This window comes from Anser brachyrhynchus (assembly GCF_964034855.1).
Source record: "Anser brachyrhynchus genome assembly, chromosome: 26".
Classification (NCBI taxonomy): domain Eukaryota; kingdom Metazoa; phylum Chordata; class Aves; order Anseriformes; family Anatidae; genus Anser; species Anser brachyrhynchus.
This window is the reverse complement of record NC_137719.1, coordinates 2,397,195-2,416,034: the sequence shown is the minus strand read 5'-3', so window position 1 is coordinate 2,416,034 and position 18,840 is coordinate 2,397,195. Positions and strand designations below refer to the sequence as shown.

Here is an 18,840-nt window from a genome sequence, read left to right as displayed (position 1 = left end):
TTTATTTTTTCCTTTTTAATGCCTTATTTTGATACGTACACACATAGTAACTCCCGGGGGGAGTTGAGGAGGGCTCCCCAAACACCGGGCTTGTGTTCAAACCCACAGCCCCAGCCACAGCAACAGGGCCGTGCTCACGGCTCTTGGAGCACTACTGGTGTGAAATAAGGGGGTTTGGCCCGAAACTACGGGCTTCAAGCCCTCCCACGTGCTCTGGAGCAGCGAGTGGGGAGCCCTGCGAGAGGGGAGGGCTCCCACGTGCGTTTCCAGCCAGGTCTGAGCCCTCCCGGTGTGTTCCAGCTCCAGCCGTGGGTCTGCCCCGCGCAGCAAGACTCTTCCTGCTGGGGGTAAAGACAAACAGCACCACACGTTCCCGACAGCCGGGCAGATGTGAAACCCAGCCCAGGGCTGGTGGCTAATAAAACCCACCCAGTTTCCTCCTGTGCTTAGTTTTAGAATCACAGAACCACCTAGGTTGGCAAAAAACCTTCAAGGACCCAAGCCCAAGCGCCAACCCGACTAATTCTGCCTCGAAAGGGTCGAAGCCTGCAGTTGGCTCCTGCCGCCGCCCCGCGGCTCCCAGCGACGCCACCAAACCGCAGGGGAGGGACACGGCCACCCTTTTTGGGGGATCTAGGGCAAAATCTACGCTCCACGGTGCCCCAGCTGACCGACTGCCCGAAGCTGGGTCCCAGCCGCTTCTCCCACCACGGCTCTCGGCACCTCCTGCCCAGAGGCATCGCTCTGCCCACTTTGGGGCAAGCCCCTTCCAAGCCCCCTGAGCAGCACCAGGCACCCCCCGGTTGTGGTGCCACGAGCAGGGCTCCCCGCTGCGGGTTTCAGACCAGCCGGGGCTCCCCTTCCAGCTCAACCTGCAGGTCGCAGATGCCTGTGAAGTTTATCTCTTCGCCAGCCCGGCCGGCGCTGATGGAGCCGCCGGTGCCGGAGGGAGGGGACGGTCGCTGGATGCCGTCTGCCACGGAGCTTCTGCTCACGTAGGCTTCCAAGGATTTCAGGAGCTGCTTCGGTTTCTTTTTGGTGGATAACTCCAGTTCTGGAAAAGGTCAAAGGAAAAGCATGCAAACAGACAGCAAGGGCTGGATGGCGGCAGGGACGCAGCGTGGAACGCACGCTCCCAGGGTAAGGCATTTACTCAAATATTTACAGACTATTTCTCAAGTCCCAGTGTATCGCCACTATCCCCTCTGGAAAAGGCACGGTTGTTTTGCTCAGGAAAGGCTGCGCTTGGGCTGAGAGCACAAAAAGCTCCTCGCCACCCCCCCCAGCAGAGCTCAGCACCACAGCCCCAGCTACCACAGCACCCCCCCAGCCGACCCCACTGAAGGGGAAGCCCAGAGCTGCCGGGGGGCAGGACCAAGCCCACGCCTGGCCACACCAGCAGGACCCCGAATTAAGGGAGCCATTAGCACAGCGCATGCGAGCAGCTCTGCTTCCATCAGGGCCCTCTCCTCCGGAGTAAACATCCCTGCTGCTTAATGTGGTGCTTGCTGCGAAAAGCACGGCAGCGGCCGCCCCGCTTACACGGCGCGCTACGAACAGCGCTTATGCAACTGAGCCCCGCGCTACGGCAGCGAGCCTGCAGGAATTGGGGCGAGACACGGCCCCGTTTGGTCACCCCGCCGGTGTGATTTGCCACCCCGAGGCACCACGACACGGCGCCCCTCTGAAAGCGGCGGGCGCTTGCCTGTCAAAAGATTTGAGACCCCGAAGTTAAGAAGGAAAAAAACCAACCAAACAAAAAAAAAACGCAGGGTGCTAAGATAATAGCACCACTTGTTGAAAAAGCTCTGTGTGAAGATGAACGGCTGGGGCCTTCCGCGCATTCTGCCCTGTTGAGTTCATCCCAGCAGGACGTGGTGCTCCCAGAAGAGCAGAGAGCACCAGAGCACACCAGGCTTGGTCCCCGCGCCTCGAGTCGCTTTGCTGGCTGGGAGAGGAGGGCGAAGCGTGGGGATACGCACCCTTCAGGAGGAAGCCGGAGTCAGCAACGGTCTTGTGCTGCGATTTCCAGACTCGGTAGAGCTGCAGAAACGCCGCGGCGTACACGTCGTTCAGCACGGCGATGACCTGCTGCCTGCGGTTGCACTCCCTGCCCGGGGACAGAGGGGCTCAGCCGGCAGAGCCGCCACCGCAGCACGCCCGGGGGGACCGAGCGGAGCCGCTTCTCCTCGCTTCTCCCCCTGGGCAGCCCGTGGTGCGGCAGCCCCGAGGGCAGGAGGGCGCAGCACAGCCCGGCTGCACGGCTCAGTCCTCACCTGGAGAGGCATTCCTCCCTCAGGGCCTGCAGGACGATGCGGGTGATGTTCACGGACATGATGCAGAAGGGGAAATTCTGCAAGAGAACTGGCGTTACGTCGGCTCTGCCAGAAGGGCGTCCTCCCTTCCAGCACCCAGAGGTGCCTCGGCACCACCAGCCCCTTGGTGCTGCGTCTGCACGGCCCCAAACCCACGCGGTGATGGCTGCAGGGAACAGATTCACCTATCAGGACACTAATATTGCAGATGCAGGCTCAGATGGATGCCGTGGATCCAGCCAGGCTTAAACCTAAAAGCAGCCAAGACTGCCCCAAACTGAAGGACTCTGCTCACCCTCACTGTCCTGCCGTGCTGCTCCTGGCCACACCACGCAGGGTCAGACGTTCGGTCTGGTCTGTGCCAGCCCTCTGAACTCACACAAGCGCAGACCGGAGCCCCACCAGGGAAGCTCTGCTCTCTAAAATCTTATTCCCAGCAAAAAAAAACAACCCGGGGGTTTGGCCTCAGCCTTTGACCAGCTCTCCTCACCTCTCCGGGGACCACCTGCCTCACCTGAGCAGCGTGAGGAGGACTAAGCAGCCAGCGAAGCTGCTCTGGCTGGTGGAGAAACCCCTGATGGAGCTGCAGAGCCCTACCACGAATGGCCCCAGAGACCCCACCACCAAGCAAAGAGGCGCAGCACAAAATGGGGCCCTAACTGAGAAGACAGGAAGGTTTTTGTGCTCACCTTTCCCTGAGCTTTAGAAAGAGAGAGGTAAATACCACGGCAGAGGGTGAGCAAAGAAGGTGGGAGGACGTGCCTGTGTCTCGTGGTGGGACAGCCTGAAAATCTGCCGAGCCAGAGGCAGCGTCTGCGTGTCCATTACGAAGTGCAGCATTTGCATCAGGCCCAGCATCCCCGTCCCTCGCAGGTCGGTGCCCGGATCCGCACCTTGAAAGCGAGGAGGGTGAATCGAGGGCTGTTCCGTCACCTCCCCTTCATCCTGGGGCTGCTTGCTCCCGGCCACAGCCCTGGCACTTGGAGAGCAGAGGAACCTCAGCGACCACGTCCTGGGGGAGTTTCCTGGGAATTGCCCTGTCTAACAGGCGCTGAAGCGGTGCCATAGCCCCTTTGATGTGGGCATCAACAGGCACTTCTCTCCTCCCCACATGCCGATTCCCACAGTACCTCTAGGAATTTGGATCTTCAAGCTCTACCCGCCCCAGGGCAAACTTGGCTGAAGCTGGTAAACTAAATCAGGGGGATTAAAACCAGTTGTGGACTCGATGCTACAGAGAAGAGGGAGCCGTTCACCTTCTCCTGTGGGTTTCAGCCCTCATTAAAAGCTGGCCTATTTAACTCGAGTCAACCAGACCGAAAACCCCGGTGAAGCCACACTTGAGAAGACAGAGGCGGCTTTAATCACGCTGTTTTCAGCACGCAGCAGAGGCTGAAAGCAACCTGCGACGCGCCCTCGGTGACAGAGCCCTGACCAGGACTTGGCTGACAAACCAGCCCTCCAGGGACGCCTCATTAGCCGCAGAGATCGCTTGCTAATGAAGAGCATTAACGGCCCCGGCAAAGCGGTGACAGCAGCTACTTCTGTCCCCTCCAGCTGGACGCAGGCTGCCGAGGGTGCTGGGCAGCTCGTCCAGGCGCGGTCCTGCCTCTGACACCTGGCTGGGGCAGCAGCGGCCAAATATCCGCTGCAAGACAACAGCAGGGGCAGCGACTGCAGGGAGGCAGAGGGAAGGAGCCCCCAAGCCTTCACACCACCTCTGAAGGAGGGAACGGGACCGCCGAGACCTCTCCTCGCGAAGGCTTGCCCCGGGTGTGTGTCCCCCCCCCCAGCCCCGCGCCGTACCTTGGAAGCCGAGCTCCTCCCAGTGCGCGCCGTAGCGCGGGCAACCCAGCCGGGAGCAGGTCAGCTTCTTGTAGATGGTCTGCAGGATCCTCATGTGCACCGCCTCGCTGTCATCCAGGCCACCTGGCAGAGAAACCCCCCCACCCGGTGACACCGGGCACCCCCTCAGCTGTCACCGCAGAGCGGGACAGGAGCCACCCCCAGCGGCAGGGGGACGCCGGAGGCCAGCTGGGAGCAGCAGAAAACGGCTCAGGGGAACAAGGAGAGCGTCCCCGCTGCGTTCACCCTGCCGCAGGGGAGAACGGAGGGATTCAAAATAAAGCCCGGGAGGGGCCGAAACACAAAGCTGCGCGCTGTGTGAGTGCCGGGGGGCTAAATAACGCAAACAGCACGGGAAATATTGCGGGCTGGAAAGTTTTCCCTGCCCGGGGTACCACAACAACCACGAATCGCAGGTGGAGGAAAGGAATCTCCTCGTGCAAGCGTGCTCTGGGCATCCATCACCCCCCCGCCAGCAAGCACGAGCGTGCAAATGAATGAAGCAAAGGAGACAGGAGGCGTCCTTTGGGATAAGTGCGTGCCCCGGGACCCCCGAGCGGCGCTCGGCGTGACACCGGTGGGGCCCACGGCCCACGGGGGGGCACAGGGGACACTCACAGTGAGCCATGGCGAGAGCCAGGTCCCGCTCGCCCTGCAGCTGCTGCTGGAGCCGCGGGGGGCCGAAGAGGAAGCGAAGCAGAGCGGCCAGGCCCTGCCTGCGCGCCGTCGCCTGGATCTTCTTCTGCGGAGAGGAAAAAGGCAAAAAAAAACAAACAAAAAAAAAGCGATGAGGGTGGGGCCGGTCCCGTGGGAATCGGGCGGGGGGAGAAACACCGGTGGGCAGAGCGGGAGGGGAGGGATCGCAGAGAGCCGGGCAGCAGGGCGGGAGCAAGGGGAAAGAGGAGTGCGAGGCGAGGGGAGAGCACGAGGCGGGGAACGGGGCGACGAGGCAGGACGCCGAGCGTGGGCGCCCTCGCCGGGGGGACCCGCAGCTTCCCCGCGCCCCCCTCTCCTCCGGGCTGGAGCCGGCAGCGGGGAGCTGGGAGCCGGCGTCCCGCACGCACCCTGCAGGCGGAGAGGTCGGCGGTCTGGAAGTGCTGCAGCGCCTCGTTGAAGGAGATGAGGGGCACGGGACCCGACTTCCCCGGCAGCCCTGCGGGGAGGCGCGGAGCAGCGTCAGCCCTCCTGGCCGAGCCCTGCCTCGAAGCGGGCGCTGGAGCTGGCTCCTGCCCGAACCCCCCCCATCCCAGGCGATTTTGGGATCAGCAGTACCTGGCTGGATCTCCTCCAGTGCCTCCCATTCCTCCCGCGCTCTCTGCACCTCCTCACTGCTCTCTGCCGAGGGAAGCACGCGCTGGAGGCAAGAAGCGGGGAAGGCCGGGGGGGGCTGCTCGCCCCCCGCAGCCCTCGGCAGGCTCGGAGGCGTCCCCTTCCCCTTCCCCGCGCCCCACACCGCAGCCACCCGGCCCCCGGCAGAGCCCAAACCCGGTGCCGGGGGCTCCGCAGCTCCGCGGGGGTTTCCACCAAGGGAAAGGAGCAGACGGAGCAGGAAGGGAGGGGGGCAGCTTACCGGCGACCCCCCCGAACGCCCGCAGGAGGCCGGGCTGCCTCGGAGCCGAGATCTAAGCCGGGAAAGAGACGCAGCGCTCAGCGGGGCCGCCCCTCACCCCCCGCTGCCCCCCAGGCCCCCGCCGCTCACCCCTGACACCCCGGGGACCGGCGGGGACAGCGGGGGCTCCTCGGGCGGCGCTGGGGGGGCGCTCATGGCCTGCGGGGGGAAGGCAGCGCTGGTCAGCGGGGGGCCCGGGGGACCCCAAAGATCCCCAATGAGCCCCCAAATGACCACCCAAAGGGGTCCCCCCAAGGGAGTCCCCAATGAGCCCCCCAGGGGGGTCCCTAAGGGGGTCCCCGAGGTCCCCACTGAGCCTCCCAAGGTTCCCACTGAGCCCCCAAGGGGTCCCGCAAGGGTCCCCAGTGAGCCCCAAAAAGGGGTCCCCGAGGGCCCCCAATGACCCCCCTAGGGTCCCCAAAGGGCCCCCCAAGGTCCCCATTAGCCCCCCTAAGGGGGTCCCACACGGGGGTCCGTCCCCAAGGGTCCCCAGTGAGCCCCCCCAGAGGGGTCCCCAGGGGTCCCCGATGAGCCCCCCCAGGTCCCCAATGGACCCCCCCAAGGGGGTCTCCAATGAGCCCCCTAAGAGGTCCCCAGGGGTCCCCACTGAGCCCCCCAAAGGGGTCCCCAGGGGTCCCCAATGGGGTCCCCGCTGAGCCCCCCAAGACCCCCAGTGGGGCCCCCAAGGCCCCCAGTGGCCCCCCCGAGGGTCCCCAATGCCCCCCCCGGGGTCCCACTGAGCCCCCCAAGGGGGTCCCCAAGGCTCCCACTGAGCCCCCCGAGCCCAGCCCGGCCCCCGTAGCCCCGCCCCCTGCCCCTTGACCCGCCCCCCCGGCAGCCCCCCGCCCGCTGCCCCCCGCCGCCCCCCGCCCCCTGACCCCTCGCCCACCGGAAGCGGCGGCGGGGCCGCCGGGCGCAGCCAGCTTCGGCGCGGCGCACTGCGCAGGCGCGGCCGCGCTGCCTGCCGGGAGCTGCAGTCCGCTAATGGGGGGAGGGACGCGGGAGGGGCGGGGCAGGGGACTACAGCACCCGGCATGCACCGCGCGGGGAGGGAGGGGGGGCGGGAAGAGCCGGAGGGTGGGCGTGGGCGTGGGTGGGGCTCCGACGGAGTGGGCGGGGCTTGAGCGGGAGTGGGCGGGGCCTGGGCGCGGCGCGGCGGGGTCGCGCTGCCGGCGGTGGCACGCCGCAGACGGGCGCCGCGCCATGGGGCCGTTCGCGCTGCTCGCCTTCGGCCTCGGCCTCCTCCTCTTCTTCGCCCTGCTCCGCTGGGTCAGGGCCCGCGGCCCCAACCCCTTCGCCGCTGACGCCCGGCGCCCGCCGGCCCCGCTGGTCACCGACAAGGCTGCCCGGAGGGCGGTGCTGAAGGCAGGTAGGGGTCGGCGTCCCGTCCCCGTGCTCCCCGGGGCGTCCCGGGATAAGTCCGGACCCCCAGCACCCGGGACCCACAGCCCCGGGATGTCCCGGGACCTCCAGAACCCGGGACCCCCATCCCTGGGATGTCCCGGGACCCCCATCTGCCAGGCGCCCAGTCCCCGGGATGCCCTGGGACCCCCAGAGCCCGGGACCCCCAGGACCCCTGTCCCCGGGATGCCCCAGGACCCCCATCCCTTGGGACCTCCATCCGTGGGATGTCCCGGGACCCCCATTCCCCAGGACTCCTGTCCCTGGGATGCCCTGGGACCCCCATCACCCGGGTGTCCCGTGCCCGGGATGCCGCAGGACCCCCCATCCCCTGGGACCCCCATCCCCCAGGTGCACCATCCTCAGGATGTCCCGGGACCCCCATCCCCAGGACCTCCATCCCCAGAGCCCCTATTGCCCCCCCCGAGTGCCCCATCCCTGTGGCATGCCCCACATCGAGATTTCGGGAGCCCCTGCTGAGGACCCCCCTCCCGCAGTTTTCTCGGCAGACAAAGTCCCCGCGGGGCTGGATGCCATCGTCATCGGCAGCGGCATCGGGGGCCTGGCGGTGGCCGTGCTGCTGGCCAAGGCCGGCCGGCGGGTGCTGGTGCTGGAGCAGCACGGCAAGCTGGGGGGCTGCTGCCACACCTTCAGCGAGAAGGGCTTCGAGTTCGACGCTGGTAAGCGCGGGCGCGGAGAGGGAGATGCTCGTACGGGGCGGGAACCAGCCCAGGACCCAAAGCCCTTGGGGGGGAACCCGGGGACGCTGCCCCCACGCAGGGAACCGGGGTCGCAGTGTCATCCCCAGCACGCACCCAGCACTTTGCTGGGACGAGTGGTGGCGTCTCGTAGACGTGCCCTGCCCAGAAATTCCCCTGCTGAAAGAGAGCACGGCCACAGTGCTGCCGTCGCGACGCTGCTGTCGCAACATGCCCTGTCGCTGTGACACAGCCACATCCCTGTGGCACCCCCAGTAGGGGCAGGTCCCCGCAGCACGCTTCTTCCAGCGAGACAAAGTCGAGCTCTGTGCGTCTTGCAGCGTGCCCAGGATTAATTATTGACAGCAGCGTGGCGAGGAGGGGAAGTTTGTATCAATGCGTACCAAAGTTCCTGAAAAACCACCTCAAAATGCAGCGTTAGCACGTGGATTTCCTTTTGAACATGAACTCTGCCCCAGCAGCGGGAGGCTGTGGGCACCCTGCCAAGCCCGGAGGAGCCGGGAATTTCACAGGAATGCGGTGCGAGGAGAATAAACCCCGAAATAAACAGAATAAACCCCGAATCCCCCCCCAAACGCCCCGCCGTGGCTTCTTGCAGGGATCCACTATGTGGGGGAGATGCACGAGAGCCGCATGATGCGCTTCATCGTGGACCAGCTGACGGAGGGGCAGCTCGAGTGGGTCCCCATGCCGGCCGCCTACGACGCCGTGGTGCTGGGGGAGCCCAAGCGCAGCAGGGCGCACCACGTCCTCACGGGGAGGAAGGAATACTTCGATGGCTTGAGGAAGCGCTTCCCCGGAGAAACCGCCGCCATCGATGAGTTAGAGCAGCTCACGCAGGTACCGGGGGCACGGGCTCGGTCACATTCCCTCCGCTCGCGGGGCCGTGGTTGGGACGCTTGGCTCCGGTTCCTCACTCTGGAGTCACGCAGGGGAAAGGAAGTTCTTCCCCTTTGCTGCCCTGGGGACAGCTTTTTGGCGACCACACAGCACAGTGGTGTTGCACAACCTGCCTCCACGCAGAGCGTCACCGTCCCAAACACTTCAGGAGAAAAACCTCAAAATCTCCATTTTGTACCCCAAAAGCCCTGCATCGCGCACAGAGCTTTTAACCCATCTAAAGACACCCTGGATGTGCTCAGAGCAGGGCGTGAGCAGTGAAAGAAAGGAGAAAAATCCACTCCGTGCCCAGCCCCTGGTTGTTTGCAGCCCTGGCGGCCTCCCCCAGCGCGGGGAGGGTCGGGGGTGCGCTGCGACAGCCCCCCTCTCTCGCAGAGCGTCAGGGGAGGGTTGAAAGCCGTGGGCGTGCTGAAGCTGCTGCCCCTGCCGCTGGCCCGGCTGCTGTGCCGCTCGGGGCTGCTGCCCTGGCTCAGCCCCTTCTGCCGGATGGCTTCGCGCAGCCTGAAGGATGTGGTCGACGGCCTCACCGCCAACGCAGAGCTCCGCGCCATCTTCAGCTACATCTTCCCCACCTACGGTACGGCGCCGCGAGGCCCGGACACCCTGTAGGGGTGAAGTTAGATCCTTTATAACAAAACCAACCCCACCCCCAAATCCTGCTCTGCTTTGCTTTTTGGATGCGTGCCGGACAGATCCCAGCTCCCCGAGCTTGGCTTCGCATCGCGTCGCTGCTGCCGAACCGCCCGGAGCCCTCGGTGCCATCCTCAGCGCTGTCACAGTGTGCCCCTGCCTGCTGTCCCCTGCTCGCCTTCGTCCCCAGGGCTGTGGCTTTTCCTCTGCATCCTTCGGCTTCCCAGCAGGAATCCTGTACGCGAGGGAGCAGCCGTCCTGCGCTAACCTCCTGCTTGCTTCCGCGCTGCAGCCTTGGCACAGCCCTCCTGCCCTGAACCTTCGTCTTGCCCCGAACCTTCCTCCTGCCCGGCTCTGGGAAAATGCTCCTTACGCTCGCCCTTTTTCCAGGCACGCCCCCCTCGAAGGCCAGCTTCTCCATGCACGGCATCCTGGTGAACCACTACCTCTACGGCGCCTGGTACCCCAAAGGGGGGTCCGGGGAAATTGCCTTTCACACCATCCCCATCATCCAGAGGGCCGGGGGCAACGTGCTGGGCAGGGCGCCGGTGCAGAGCATCCTGCTGGATTCCCAGGGCAGAGCCTGCGGTGAGCGATGGGACAGGACAGGACGGGACACGCAGCTTCCCCCGCCGGTGCTTTTAACCAGAGCTTTTTTCCCCTCCTTGCCTCTCCCCTCCAGGCGTGAGCGTCAAGAAGGGGCAGGATCTGGTGAAAATCTTCGCTCCCACCATCATTTCGGACGCTGGATTATTTAACACCTACGAACGGCTCCTGCCGGCGGAGGCGCGGGCTCTGCCTGGTAAAACGTGACGGGAGCAGCCCTGCGGGGGGGGCGAGAGCTGCTGCCTCCAGCGCTGGGTTTGACTGGGATTAGCGCAGTAATCCCCTCTCAGCCAGAGCATCCACATCAGGAAGCAGCTTTGTAATTCTTTGCTAGGCACCAGCAAAACCCAGCGGTGATCCGAGTCCCTTTGCAGGGGCTTTATCAAGGCTAAATTGGCTTGCTGGAGCTGGCATCGCTGCTTGCTTGCTGCAAAAAACGTGGCACAGTGCCCAGGAGCTTGTGAAAGCCGGTGAAACTCCTCCAAGATGAGCTTAGCGCTGCCACAAAATTCCCTGCTGTCTCGGTGGGAGCTTTCTGGACAACGATATTGAACAAGTGTTCAGTGTTTGCAGAGCAGGAGCACAGCTGAGTCACAAAAAGTAGTTAAAGGCACCGAAAGCTCATGCCAAGGTTACCCTAAGACCTCTCCAGTAGGACACAACGGCTCTGCCACCGTCTCTACAGCTGCCAGCTGCCCTCCTGCCCCTCGGGGACAGGAGGACATCACTTTTGCAAGCCGACACAATCAAGGGGAGCAACACAGATCCAACAGGGGCTTCCTCTAGGAAAGGAGAGGCTGCCACTTCCCCGTAGCTGAGCAGCCAGGAAAATACTAATTTTCCACTTCTTTCCCCCGTATCGCAGAGATCCAGTCCCAGCTTGGCATGGTGAAACACGGAGACGCGAGTTTCAGCGTTTTTGTAGGTCTTACGGGCTCGAGCCAAGAGCTGGGGCTGGAAGCCACGAACTACTTCGTCTACCTAGGAAATGACCTGGATGAAATGTACGTTCGCCCTCATCTCCGACGTGCTTCGCTGAGCGTAGGGAGATAAATTCCTGGGTGGTAGCTCGGAAAATGCTCAGAATGCTCTCGGCAGATCCTCGCTGCGTGGTGATTCGGCTCTGGCAGGTGTTCGCAGAAAGGCTTGCATGAACCTGGCCCCAACCCCTGTGTCTCTCTGCAGAATGAACCGGTACCTGACTTCATCCAGAGACGAAGCCGCCAAGAACATCCCATTCCTGTTTGTCACCTGCCCCTCGGCCAAGGACCCCACGTGGGAAACGAGGCACCCAGGTGAAGGCTGAAGCTGGGCAGCGACTCGAAACCTCTCGCTGGGTTTTGGTTCGTTTGCCGACTGCAGTTGAGGAGAGTTTCCCCTAAAGCAGCCAAATAATGCCCTGGGGGTTTGGAAATAAGGGGGTGCGAATTGGCTTTGTTCAGGGAGGGGTCTGAGGGTCTCCGGCGCAGCCAGAAGGTGCTGAGCAGCTTCCTCTGTGACGAGTGTAAAGGGAGGAGAGGCTCCATTTGGTGACTACACCAAGGACATGGGACCACAGCTATATGGACATGTCCCAGACGTTCATGGGATTATGGGGTGCTGGGTTGGTGGCAGCGAAGTGGTGGCATAGAGGGGGCAGAGGGACACAGGCCAGCCTCGTCCTGCTGCAGGTAAATCCACACTGGCCATCGTGACCTTTGCCAAATACGAGTGGTTTGAGGAGTGGAAGGACGAGCAGGTCAACAAACGGGGAGATGCTTACGAGGACCTGAAGAAGACCTTTGTGGACGCCGTCATGGAGGTTGTCTTCAAACTCTACCCCAATATTGAGGACAAGGTGAGGAAACAAGGGCTTCACGGGTCCTCCAGCTCCTTTCCTGTGTCCCGTCTGGGTCTGCTGGGTCCTGGGTGGCACCAGCCCGTTCAGCAGCCTCCTGACCGTGCATGGTGCAAGGGGGCTGGCTGCTGTCCTCTGGGACCACGCTGTGCCCAAACTTGGCCACGAACACCACCCAGGGGCTGCAGGGAGCCTTGTCCCAGACCGTGCCCCATGTCTGGGGGCACCAGACCCCCTTTGCCATCGTGCCTGCCCTTGTGCCCTGCAGATCGAGTACATCTCTGGAGGGTCGCCCCTCACCAACCAGCACTACATCGCCAGCCCCCGGGGGGAGATCTACGGCGTCGACCACGACATCGCCCGCACGCAAGCCGAAGCCATAGCCGCCATGCGGCCACAGACGGCTGTCCCCAACCTCTACCTGACAGGTACCACAGCCCCTGTCCTCGGGTGAGGACATCCCCAGGGAATTGGGGTGGGAGGACAAAAATCTTCAGTCCCCCAATGGCACGAGGGGACGAGCCACCTCCGTGCCGTGGGGTGCCGTGAGAGCTGCTGGCACGCACTGAAGCGCATCGCCGCTGCGATGCAGGAGGAAAGGGCTGGGCGCCCCCCAGCTCCGGGACACGGCTGCCCTGCTGGTTTGGTTCCACTGGGCAGGATGAAGCCCGTTCCTGCTCTCTTCTAGGGCAGGATGTCTTCATGTGCGGCTTCATGGGAGCCCTGCACGGAGCCCTCTTCTGTGCCAGCGCCGTCCTCAACCGCAACGTCCACCTGGACGCGTTAAGGCTGAGGAAGCGCACACAGGCCACCACCAACGACAAGAAGAGAGATTGAGGCCCGGCGTCCCACCAGTGCCCCCTTCCCCTCCCAGCCCAGCAAATCACCCCCACACCACGGCTCAGTGGTGGCTTTGGCATAGGTAGCGCATCCTCCTCGCACACAGCTCCGAAGGATGGAAGGCCAGGAGGAAGCTGTTGCCGAATCTGGCCGGCTTGCCTCGGGTCCTGCCCAGCTGGAGCACGCCTCCTTCCACCACAACGCACACCACCACCCGGTCCCGGCTGCCCTTTTGAAGGGCAAATCCCTTTTCCCAGCACTGGGGACACCAAGAGCTGACACGGGCAGCATTGGCCAGGAGCAAAGTTGCAGCACTCCCCAAAAATGGGGTGTGCCAGAAGGCAGAGCCCAGCAGCTTCCGCCAGCAGCACCCTGCACAAACCTGCCCAGGCAGCATCAGACCCGTTTGCTGTCAGTCCCTGGGTGGATGATGGCTGCATCGAAGCGAGGGCAAATCGTCCCAAGCCAGGGCAAGCCCCGTCACTGCGTGTTAACGAAGGCACAGGAGGCTCAGCGAGGCTCTCCCCGCGAAGGAGCCCGCTCCTGGCTGCAGCCCTCGTCCTGCAGCCTCGCGGCTGCTTGCTGCCAGCAGAGTTCAGCGGGTCAGCAGAGCAGGCGTTGTTGCACCCCGAGTGGATTGATTAAAGCTGGATTTAAGGTTACTGAGGAGCCACGGCACGCAGTGCTCTCCAGCTCTATGGGGCGTCCCACGGCGTGCCTTGCTGCGGCGGTGTCGCACGCCCTGCAGTCCCACAGCCCTCGGTCCAGTGATGCTGCAGAAGTCGGCGCTGCTCATCACCTGAGATGTGTGATGGTGCCAATCCCCACTCCTGTAGAAGTAGCAAAAAGCCCGGCCTGTCTGCTGGCCGGGAGAAGCTTGGGCACACGATCAAAGCCCTTTCCGACCGCGGTGCTGGGAAGGGAAGCACATGAGACTAAATAAAAAAGCCTTGTGATGCCATCAGTGCCTCGTGATGTGGGAGCAGCAGCGCTGGGGTTAGGGTGGCGTGAGGGGGCTGCTTGCATCCCCCGTGGGACGCAGAAAGGGCTGAGCAGAGACATCCCTGCTCTCCAAACCTCTTAGCTCAGATCCCCCCAGTTGGGTGGCAGTGAGCAAGGACGGTGGGCTCTCAGGGCTTCCCACCAGCCTGGGCAAGCTGGGGAAGGAGAGAGCTGTGCTCCTAAGGAGGGGGCCAAACCCCATCGCTAGGGGCTGTCCTGCACCAGCACAGCCTGCTTACAGGGACAATAAAATAACGGGGCACCACAAATGGGTGCCCCCAGCGCGTGGTGCCCAGCTGGCGAGTGCCTCCCAGTACCAGCAGGGTTAGCTAGAGCCGTGCCGGCTGAGCAGCCCGGCTTCGTGGACTTCAGCCCCCAGTTAAAGTCCTGCTGGGAGCCCACGGGGCAGCCGGAGGGGGCAGTTTTCCGGCAGCCTGCTAGGGAGCAGGAACCAGACGGATTTGGGGGGACTGGTGTGAGGGCGAAGTGAACTCCACGTGGGAAAAGCAGGGGAAGGAGTTCCCACACCACAGGCATGTCTCTCCAGCCCTCTTTTCCCCATCCCATGCAGGGAGGTGCAGGTGAACATCCCCCTGCCCTTGCCAATGACCCCCTTGGACCAAAATCCTCTTTTTTTCTTTTTTTTTTTTTTTTTCCCCTCCCTGCGTGGCACAGGCTGAACAGTGCTCAGCAAGCCCAGTGGCAAACCGTGGCCATCTCCTGCCCCAGTGACTCATGCCCAGGTGACATCTGGCAGGTGACAGGGCACTGCTCCTGCCTTGCCCTCCTCCTTCAGCCCACGCTGGCACTGAGTCGAAGGAGCACTCGGGGCTCACCGCCAGCCTGAGCTCCCCGCTGGGGCCGTGGCGGGGGGTTAGATGCCACTAATGTGCCCGAGGGGACGCCCCAGCATGGCGCAGGCAAGGCAAAGCCGGGCTCTCATCATCGTCAACACCGATTTCTGCAGCAGTACCGGCGATGAGGCGCTCGGGGCCCGGAGAGGAGCCAAGAGGGAAGCGGAGAAGCTTTCGAAGGCACTCTCAGAGCTCAACTACAAGGTGAAGCTGATGCACAACAGCACGGCCAGAGAGATGGAAGACCTTTACCAGCAAGGTACGCGCCCCTGCGGCACCGTCGCGCTCCCCAAAGCCCAGCCAGCTCCTGCTTCCCACCTCTGCCTCTGCCCAGCTTGGTCGGAGCACCCTGTGACAGCCGAGTCGCTGCTCAGCGGCAGCTGGGGACTCACCCCACAGCCAGACCCAGGCCCTTTAGGGTCACCCCACCACGGGGGCTCAGATTTGGATAGGCAGGGGAGTCCCCAGCACACTGGGAGCTGCCCAAAGACCCCAAATCGTGGCCATGGATGGCAGAGCTTAGGTTCGGCTGTGCCCCCACAGAGTGCAGCCGCGAGCACGGGGATTTCTTCATGAGCATCATCTCCAGCCACGGAGAGGAGGGGGCCGTATTCGGCTCTGACTGCAAACCTCTTAAGCTGACCCGGATCTTCCGGATTTTGTCACCGCAGAATTGCCCGGTGCTCGCCGAAAGACCTAAAGTCTTCTTTATCCAGGTAACGCAGCTGCTGGTTATAATTTGATCCCTTTTTGCTAAGGTTCTGCAGTTAGACTAGCACAAACACAAGCTGTCAGCCTGTATTTGGTCTAACTGTGGACTTTGCTACCCCTGTGCGAGCTCGGTCTCTTCTTCACCCCCCCCAGCTCCCCCCCACAACCCACCGCCCCTCTGTTTTTCATGCTGATTTTGGGGTCTCCTTGCTCACAGCACTATCCCCCCCCCAGACGCCACCAGGGTGTGGATAAATCAGTAAGAGTTGCCTTCACATTCCATCACCGTGCCCCCCTCCTGCGGTGGGGCTGGGAGAAGCGCAGGAGGGGCCTGGTGGTGCGGAGGAAAATCCCCACGCCTGGTCCCCTGGGGACTGGGAGCGCGCCCTGGCAGGACAGCACTGGGAGCTGGAAGTGATCGGCTCAGGGAGGATTAGGCTAGCTCCCTGAGGAAACAAACAGTCTAGCAACCTGCAACCTTGACTGATACCAGCTCTGCTGCTCAAATATGCAGATACACAGAAATCTTCAGCTGAAAGCGAGTGTAAATTACTCACGGTGCTCGCTTCCTTCTGGTCAAAGGGCTCAGCACCGTGCAGGGCATGGTGACGACCAAGGACGTCTCCAACAGCCAAGCCAGCAAAACCGGGGACCGGTGCGGGCCCACGCTGACACCTCGCCCCGAGGGCTGTCCTCCCTTTGGGCTAACACCCCAGGGCCGTGCTGGTCCCCTTGGCATCACCGCGACTCCCGGTGGCCTTCACCCACCTCTCGTTCAGTGCAGCTCCTTTGTGGGCAGCCAAAGCGAGGATTTACCACTGGGGCTTTGTAGCACAAGGGGATGCGATGGGTGCTCAGGGCGGGCTCGGCGGTGCTGGTCCTCCTCCAGCCTTCCCCAAACCCCATCCCTGGAAGAAAGCAACAAAGCACCGCATGGAATCAGCAGCCACACACAAAACGTTGCACTCCAGGAGGAGTCTGCTGGCGCTTTCCGAGCAGACTCGGGGGTCTCTGGGTGTATTCCTGGAGCCCCAAAGGGAACCAGGCTCACATAGGGAGGAGAGGAGGCAGCATGGCTCATGGGGAAGGGAGGCTCAGCAAAGCTGAGCTCGGGCCTGGATGGATGGGGAGGGAAGAGCCTGGAGAGGAGCCACGTGGGGCCTGGGGAGCGGGATGGGGTGCAGAGCTCTCCTGGGGGTGCTGCAGGTCCACAGGGGGGGCCCTGAAGACCCCAGGAGCTCTCTGGGAGCAGAGCAGGGGAAGCCAACAGCCGTGGTTCTGCCCACAGGCCTGCCGGGGGGGCACGCTGGACCAGGGGGTGTTTTTGGAGACTGACGGCGGGCAGCCGGAGCCATGCAGCTTCTCGGAGTACCTCCGCATCCCTCCCAACACCGCCGTCATGTTCGCCTGCAGCCCGGGTAAGGAAAAGCCTCGTGAGCTAAAACCTGGAGGAGACACGGCCGGGTCCAACACGTCTCTCCTTCCTCTGCAGGCTACGGGGCCTTCCTGAACCCCTCGGGATCCAGTTTCCTGCAGGCGCTGCTCAGGGCGCTGGACGGGGAGGAGCGGAGCCTGGCCCTCAGCCGCCTGGCCACCCGGCTCAACGGGGACGTGGCCCTTCGCTTCCAGGCCCGGGGCACATACGAGGGCTGCAAGCAGATGCCCTGCTTCGTCACCAACCTGCCGCGGGAGGTCTTCCCCTTCTCGGCCATGTCTGAGAGCCACTGGCTCCTTCCCAGCCTGGCTGCGCAGGGAGGGCCGGAGGAGGAGGAAGAGCGGCAGCCTGGCTGCAAGAAGTCCCTGGCTACGTAGTGGGGGATGGGGGAAGGGGAAGTTGTGGGAAAACCAGCAGAAAACCCCTCTGAGAAGGTGACCTGGGGTGTGCCAGAACCGCCTGGGGGAGTAGCACCAGGAAGATCTGGGCCAGATCCTTCCCATGTTGGAGGGTCTGAGAGCAGGGCTGCCCGAAAGAAGCCCGTGACGGCAGCCCTGAGCCCCGGCATGGCTTCAGCAGGGCTCTTGGACCTGCTCAGCCCCCAGCTGTCTCCCACGGAAGAGCTCCAGCATTGTACACTCTATCTTATCTCAGTGAACCTGCACGGGCCATGGGACGTGGGCTTTTTTCCTGGAAAAGGAAAAGCTGATGTTTACCTGCCCTACCCACAATGAAAATACTGCTGCTGCGGTGTAAAGATCACCTCAGGCTCGAGCTGTTTGTTCATAAGGCTGCTTCTCGCTCAAGGCTTTAAAAAATGAGGGTGCTCAGTGGGACTTGCAGGCTGGGGGGTTAACTTGGGATGGGGGTCGGGGTGCGGATTTGGGAGCTTTGCTCAAGGCAGGGCTCAGCTCACGACCGAGAACTGGCTCTTTGCAAGCCTCCTGTTCCACGGGTTGCACACAGGGTGGGCTGGGACACCCCATGGGATGCGTGCAGGGGGCTGGGTGGGCTGGGACACCCCATGGGACCGAGGTGCTTGCTTGACCTGCTCCTCCTGCACGTTCCTGGGTGTCTGAGGCACTGCAGCAGGCAGGGGATGCCCCCACCCTCGCCCCAGGGCTGAGCAGATTTGTGCTCCCACGTTAACTCCTTAACTCCGCCGCCTCCACCCTGAGGGCATCTCACAGAAAACCTGCCTGTATCGGTATTTCTCAGCTTAGCCCCGCATAACTGGGCTCCGGTAAACAGAGCCCTGCCCAGCTCGCAGATAATTTGTGTTTCACTAAGCATTTTGCCCTCCCCTGGACTTTGAGACCTCCATGGGCGTGCGGTGTCACTGCCCCGACACAACCCCACGCTCAGCATTCACCTGGAGCCTGGGTCGCCACATCGCAGGACCTGCTAGGGTGCTGCTTCCCTCTACCTGTAGGAAGAAAATAGTTTTGAGGCCCTTATGGCACCCCCAAATCAGGCTGGAACTGAGCAAGGCGGTTGAGGAGTTGTTGGAGGAGCACAACCCTTATTTCTTTGGGAAATCACCCTGAAGACATGCAGCAGAACAGCACTCATCTCCTCGCAGGAAGGTGTGGAAGGGCACTCCGCCTGACAGCCCACCATGCGACCAAACAGAATTTTCATGTTAATTCCCTGCTTTCACCCTTTCTTTTAATTCTCTCAGCAATGGGGTCAACTAGGGGGAAAAAAAGGCAAAAAAAAGCAGCCCTCCCTGTTCCTCCAGCCCGTCCCTTGCACACACCGCAGGGTCAGCCAAGCCGGAGGCGAGCGTAGCAGGGCAGATTTTCTCCTTTCAGAGAAAAAGTGGAGGAAAGGGGAAAGTTTCCTCCATGTGGAAGCAGCTGCAGGTGCTACCCCGAGGTGCCCTCAGCAGCGGCAGCTCAGGCCTGTGGCAGCTTCTTCTCCCCGTTCCAGACTGGTCACCAGCAGCACCCCACACAGCCTGGCCCTGATTCCCTTGGCTCCCTCTTTCCCAGTCCATCCCAGTCCATCCCAGTTTCAGTTGCTGCGCTGGGTCCTGCTCAGGGAGCCTCCCTGTGGGAGAAGGAGGGAATGCAGCAGGACAAATCTCAAAGCATCGCTACTGCAGCCTCAGCTCCTCGCTAACCCCACAGCCTG

General features: G+C 63.0%; 3 protein-coding genes across 8 annotated transcripts; 2 read left to right on the top strand and 1 right to left on the bottom strand.

The window, feature by feature from the left end:
* Positions 1-17,066, bottom strand: ELMOD3 (ELMO domain containing 3; the record flags this gene model as incomplete). 5 transcript variants are annotated; one of them, XM_080568210.1, is made up of 13 exons in its annotated part: positions 1-341; positions 873-1,054; positions 1,983-2,110; positions 2,277-2,353; positions 3,078-3,208; positions 4,122-4,244; positions 4,779-4,902; positions 5,225-5,313; positions 5,433-5,495; positions 5,731-5,782; positions 5,860-5,928; positions 16,038-16,177; positions 16,950-17,066. In XM_080568210.1, 12 exons carry the CDS (start codon positions 16,173-16,175, stop codon positions 195-197), a joined length of 1,323 nt encoding a protein of 440 aa, XP_080424336.1. In that variant the 3' UTR covers positions 1-194. The 5 variants fall into 5 exon arrangements, with proteins under 5 accessions (XP_080424336.1, XP_080424337.1, XP_080424335.1 ...); XM_080568211.1 differs by lacking the exon at positions 16,950-17,066 and having other exon boundaries at positions 16,038-16,229; XM_080568209.1 differs by lacking the exons at positions 16,038-16,177; positions 16,950-17,066 and adding an exon at positions 6,659-6,820.
* Positions 6,902-13,663, top strand: RETSAT (retinol saturase). The gene is made up of 11 exons (XM_080568201.1): positions 6,902-7,138; positions 7,668-7,850; positions 8,488-8,729; positions 9,165-9,366; positions 9,810-10,007; positions 10,102-10,221; positions 10,891-11,029; positions 11,211-11,320; positions 11,696-11,862; positions 12,131-12,290; positions 12,551-13,663. Exons 1-11 carry the CDS (start codon positions 6,973-6,975, stop codon positions 12,697-12,699), a joined length of 1,836 nt encoding a protein of 611 aa, XP_080424327.1. The 5' UTR covers positions 6,902-6,972; the 3' UTR covers positions 12,700-13,663.
* On the top strand, positions 13,814-17,190 carry LOC308182897 (caspase-7-like). Of its 2 annotated transcripts, none has more exons than XM_080568218.1 (4): positions 13,814-14,817; positions 15,102-15,274; positions 16,558-16,687; positions 16,762-17,190. In XM_080568218.1, exons 1-4 carry the CDS (start codon positions 14,583-14,585, stop codon positions 17,079-17,081), a joined length of 858 nt encoding a protein of 285 aa, XP_080424344.1. In that variant the 5' UTR covers positions 13,814-14,582; the 3' UTR covers positions 17,082-17,190. The 2 variants fall into 2 exon arrangements, with proteins under 2 accessions (XP_080424344.1, XP_080424345.1); XM_080568219.1 differs by having other exon boundaries at positions 16,806-17,129.
* Positions 17,191-18,840: the final 1,650 nt, after the last annotated feature.

What these genes read in the sequence shown, in the direction of transcription:
- RETSAT (XM_080568201.1), top strand. Translation starts at nt 6,973, where the DNA reads ATGGGGCCGTTCGCGCTGCTCGCCTTCGGCCTCGGCCTCCTCCTCTTC. An exon ending in GGGCTTCGAGTTCGACGCTG is followed by an intron (nt 7,851 to 8,487) that starts GTAAGCGCGGGC and finishes GGCTTCTTGCAG; the next exon opens with GGATCCACTATGTGGGGGAG. An exon ending in GGAGGCGCGGGCTCTGCCTG is followed by an intron (nt 10,222 to 10,890) that starts GTAAAACGTGAC and finishes CCCGTATCGCAG; the next exon opens with AGATCCAGTCCCAGCTTGGC.
- LOC308182897 (XM_080568218.1), top strand. Translation starts at nt 14,583, where the DNA reads ATGCCACTAATGTGCCCGAGGGGACGCCCCAGCATGGCGCAGGCAAGG. An exon ending in CTAAAGTCTTCTTTATCCAG is followed by an intron (nt 15,275 to 16,557) that starts GTAACGCAGCTG and finishes TTCTGCCCACAG; the next exon opens with GCCTGCCGGGGGGGCACGCT. An exon ending in CATGTTCGCCTGCAGCCCGG is followed by an intron (nt 16,688 to 16,761) that starts GTAAGGAAAAGC and finishes CTTCCTCTGCAG; the next exon opens with GCTACGGGGCCTTCCTGAAC.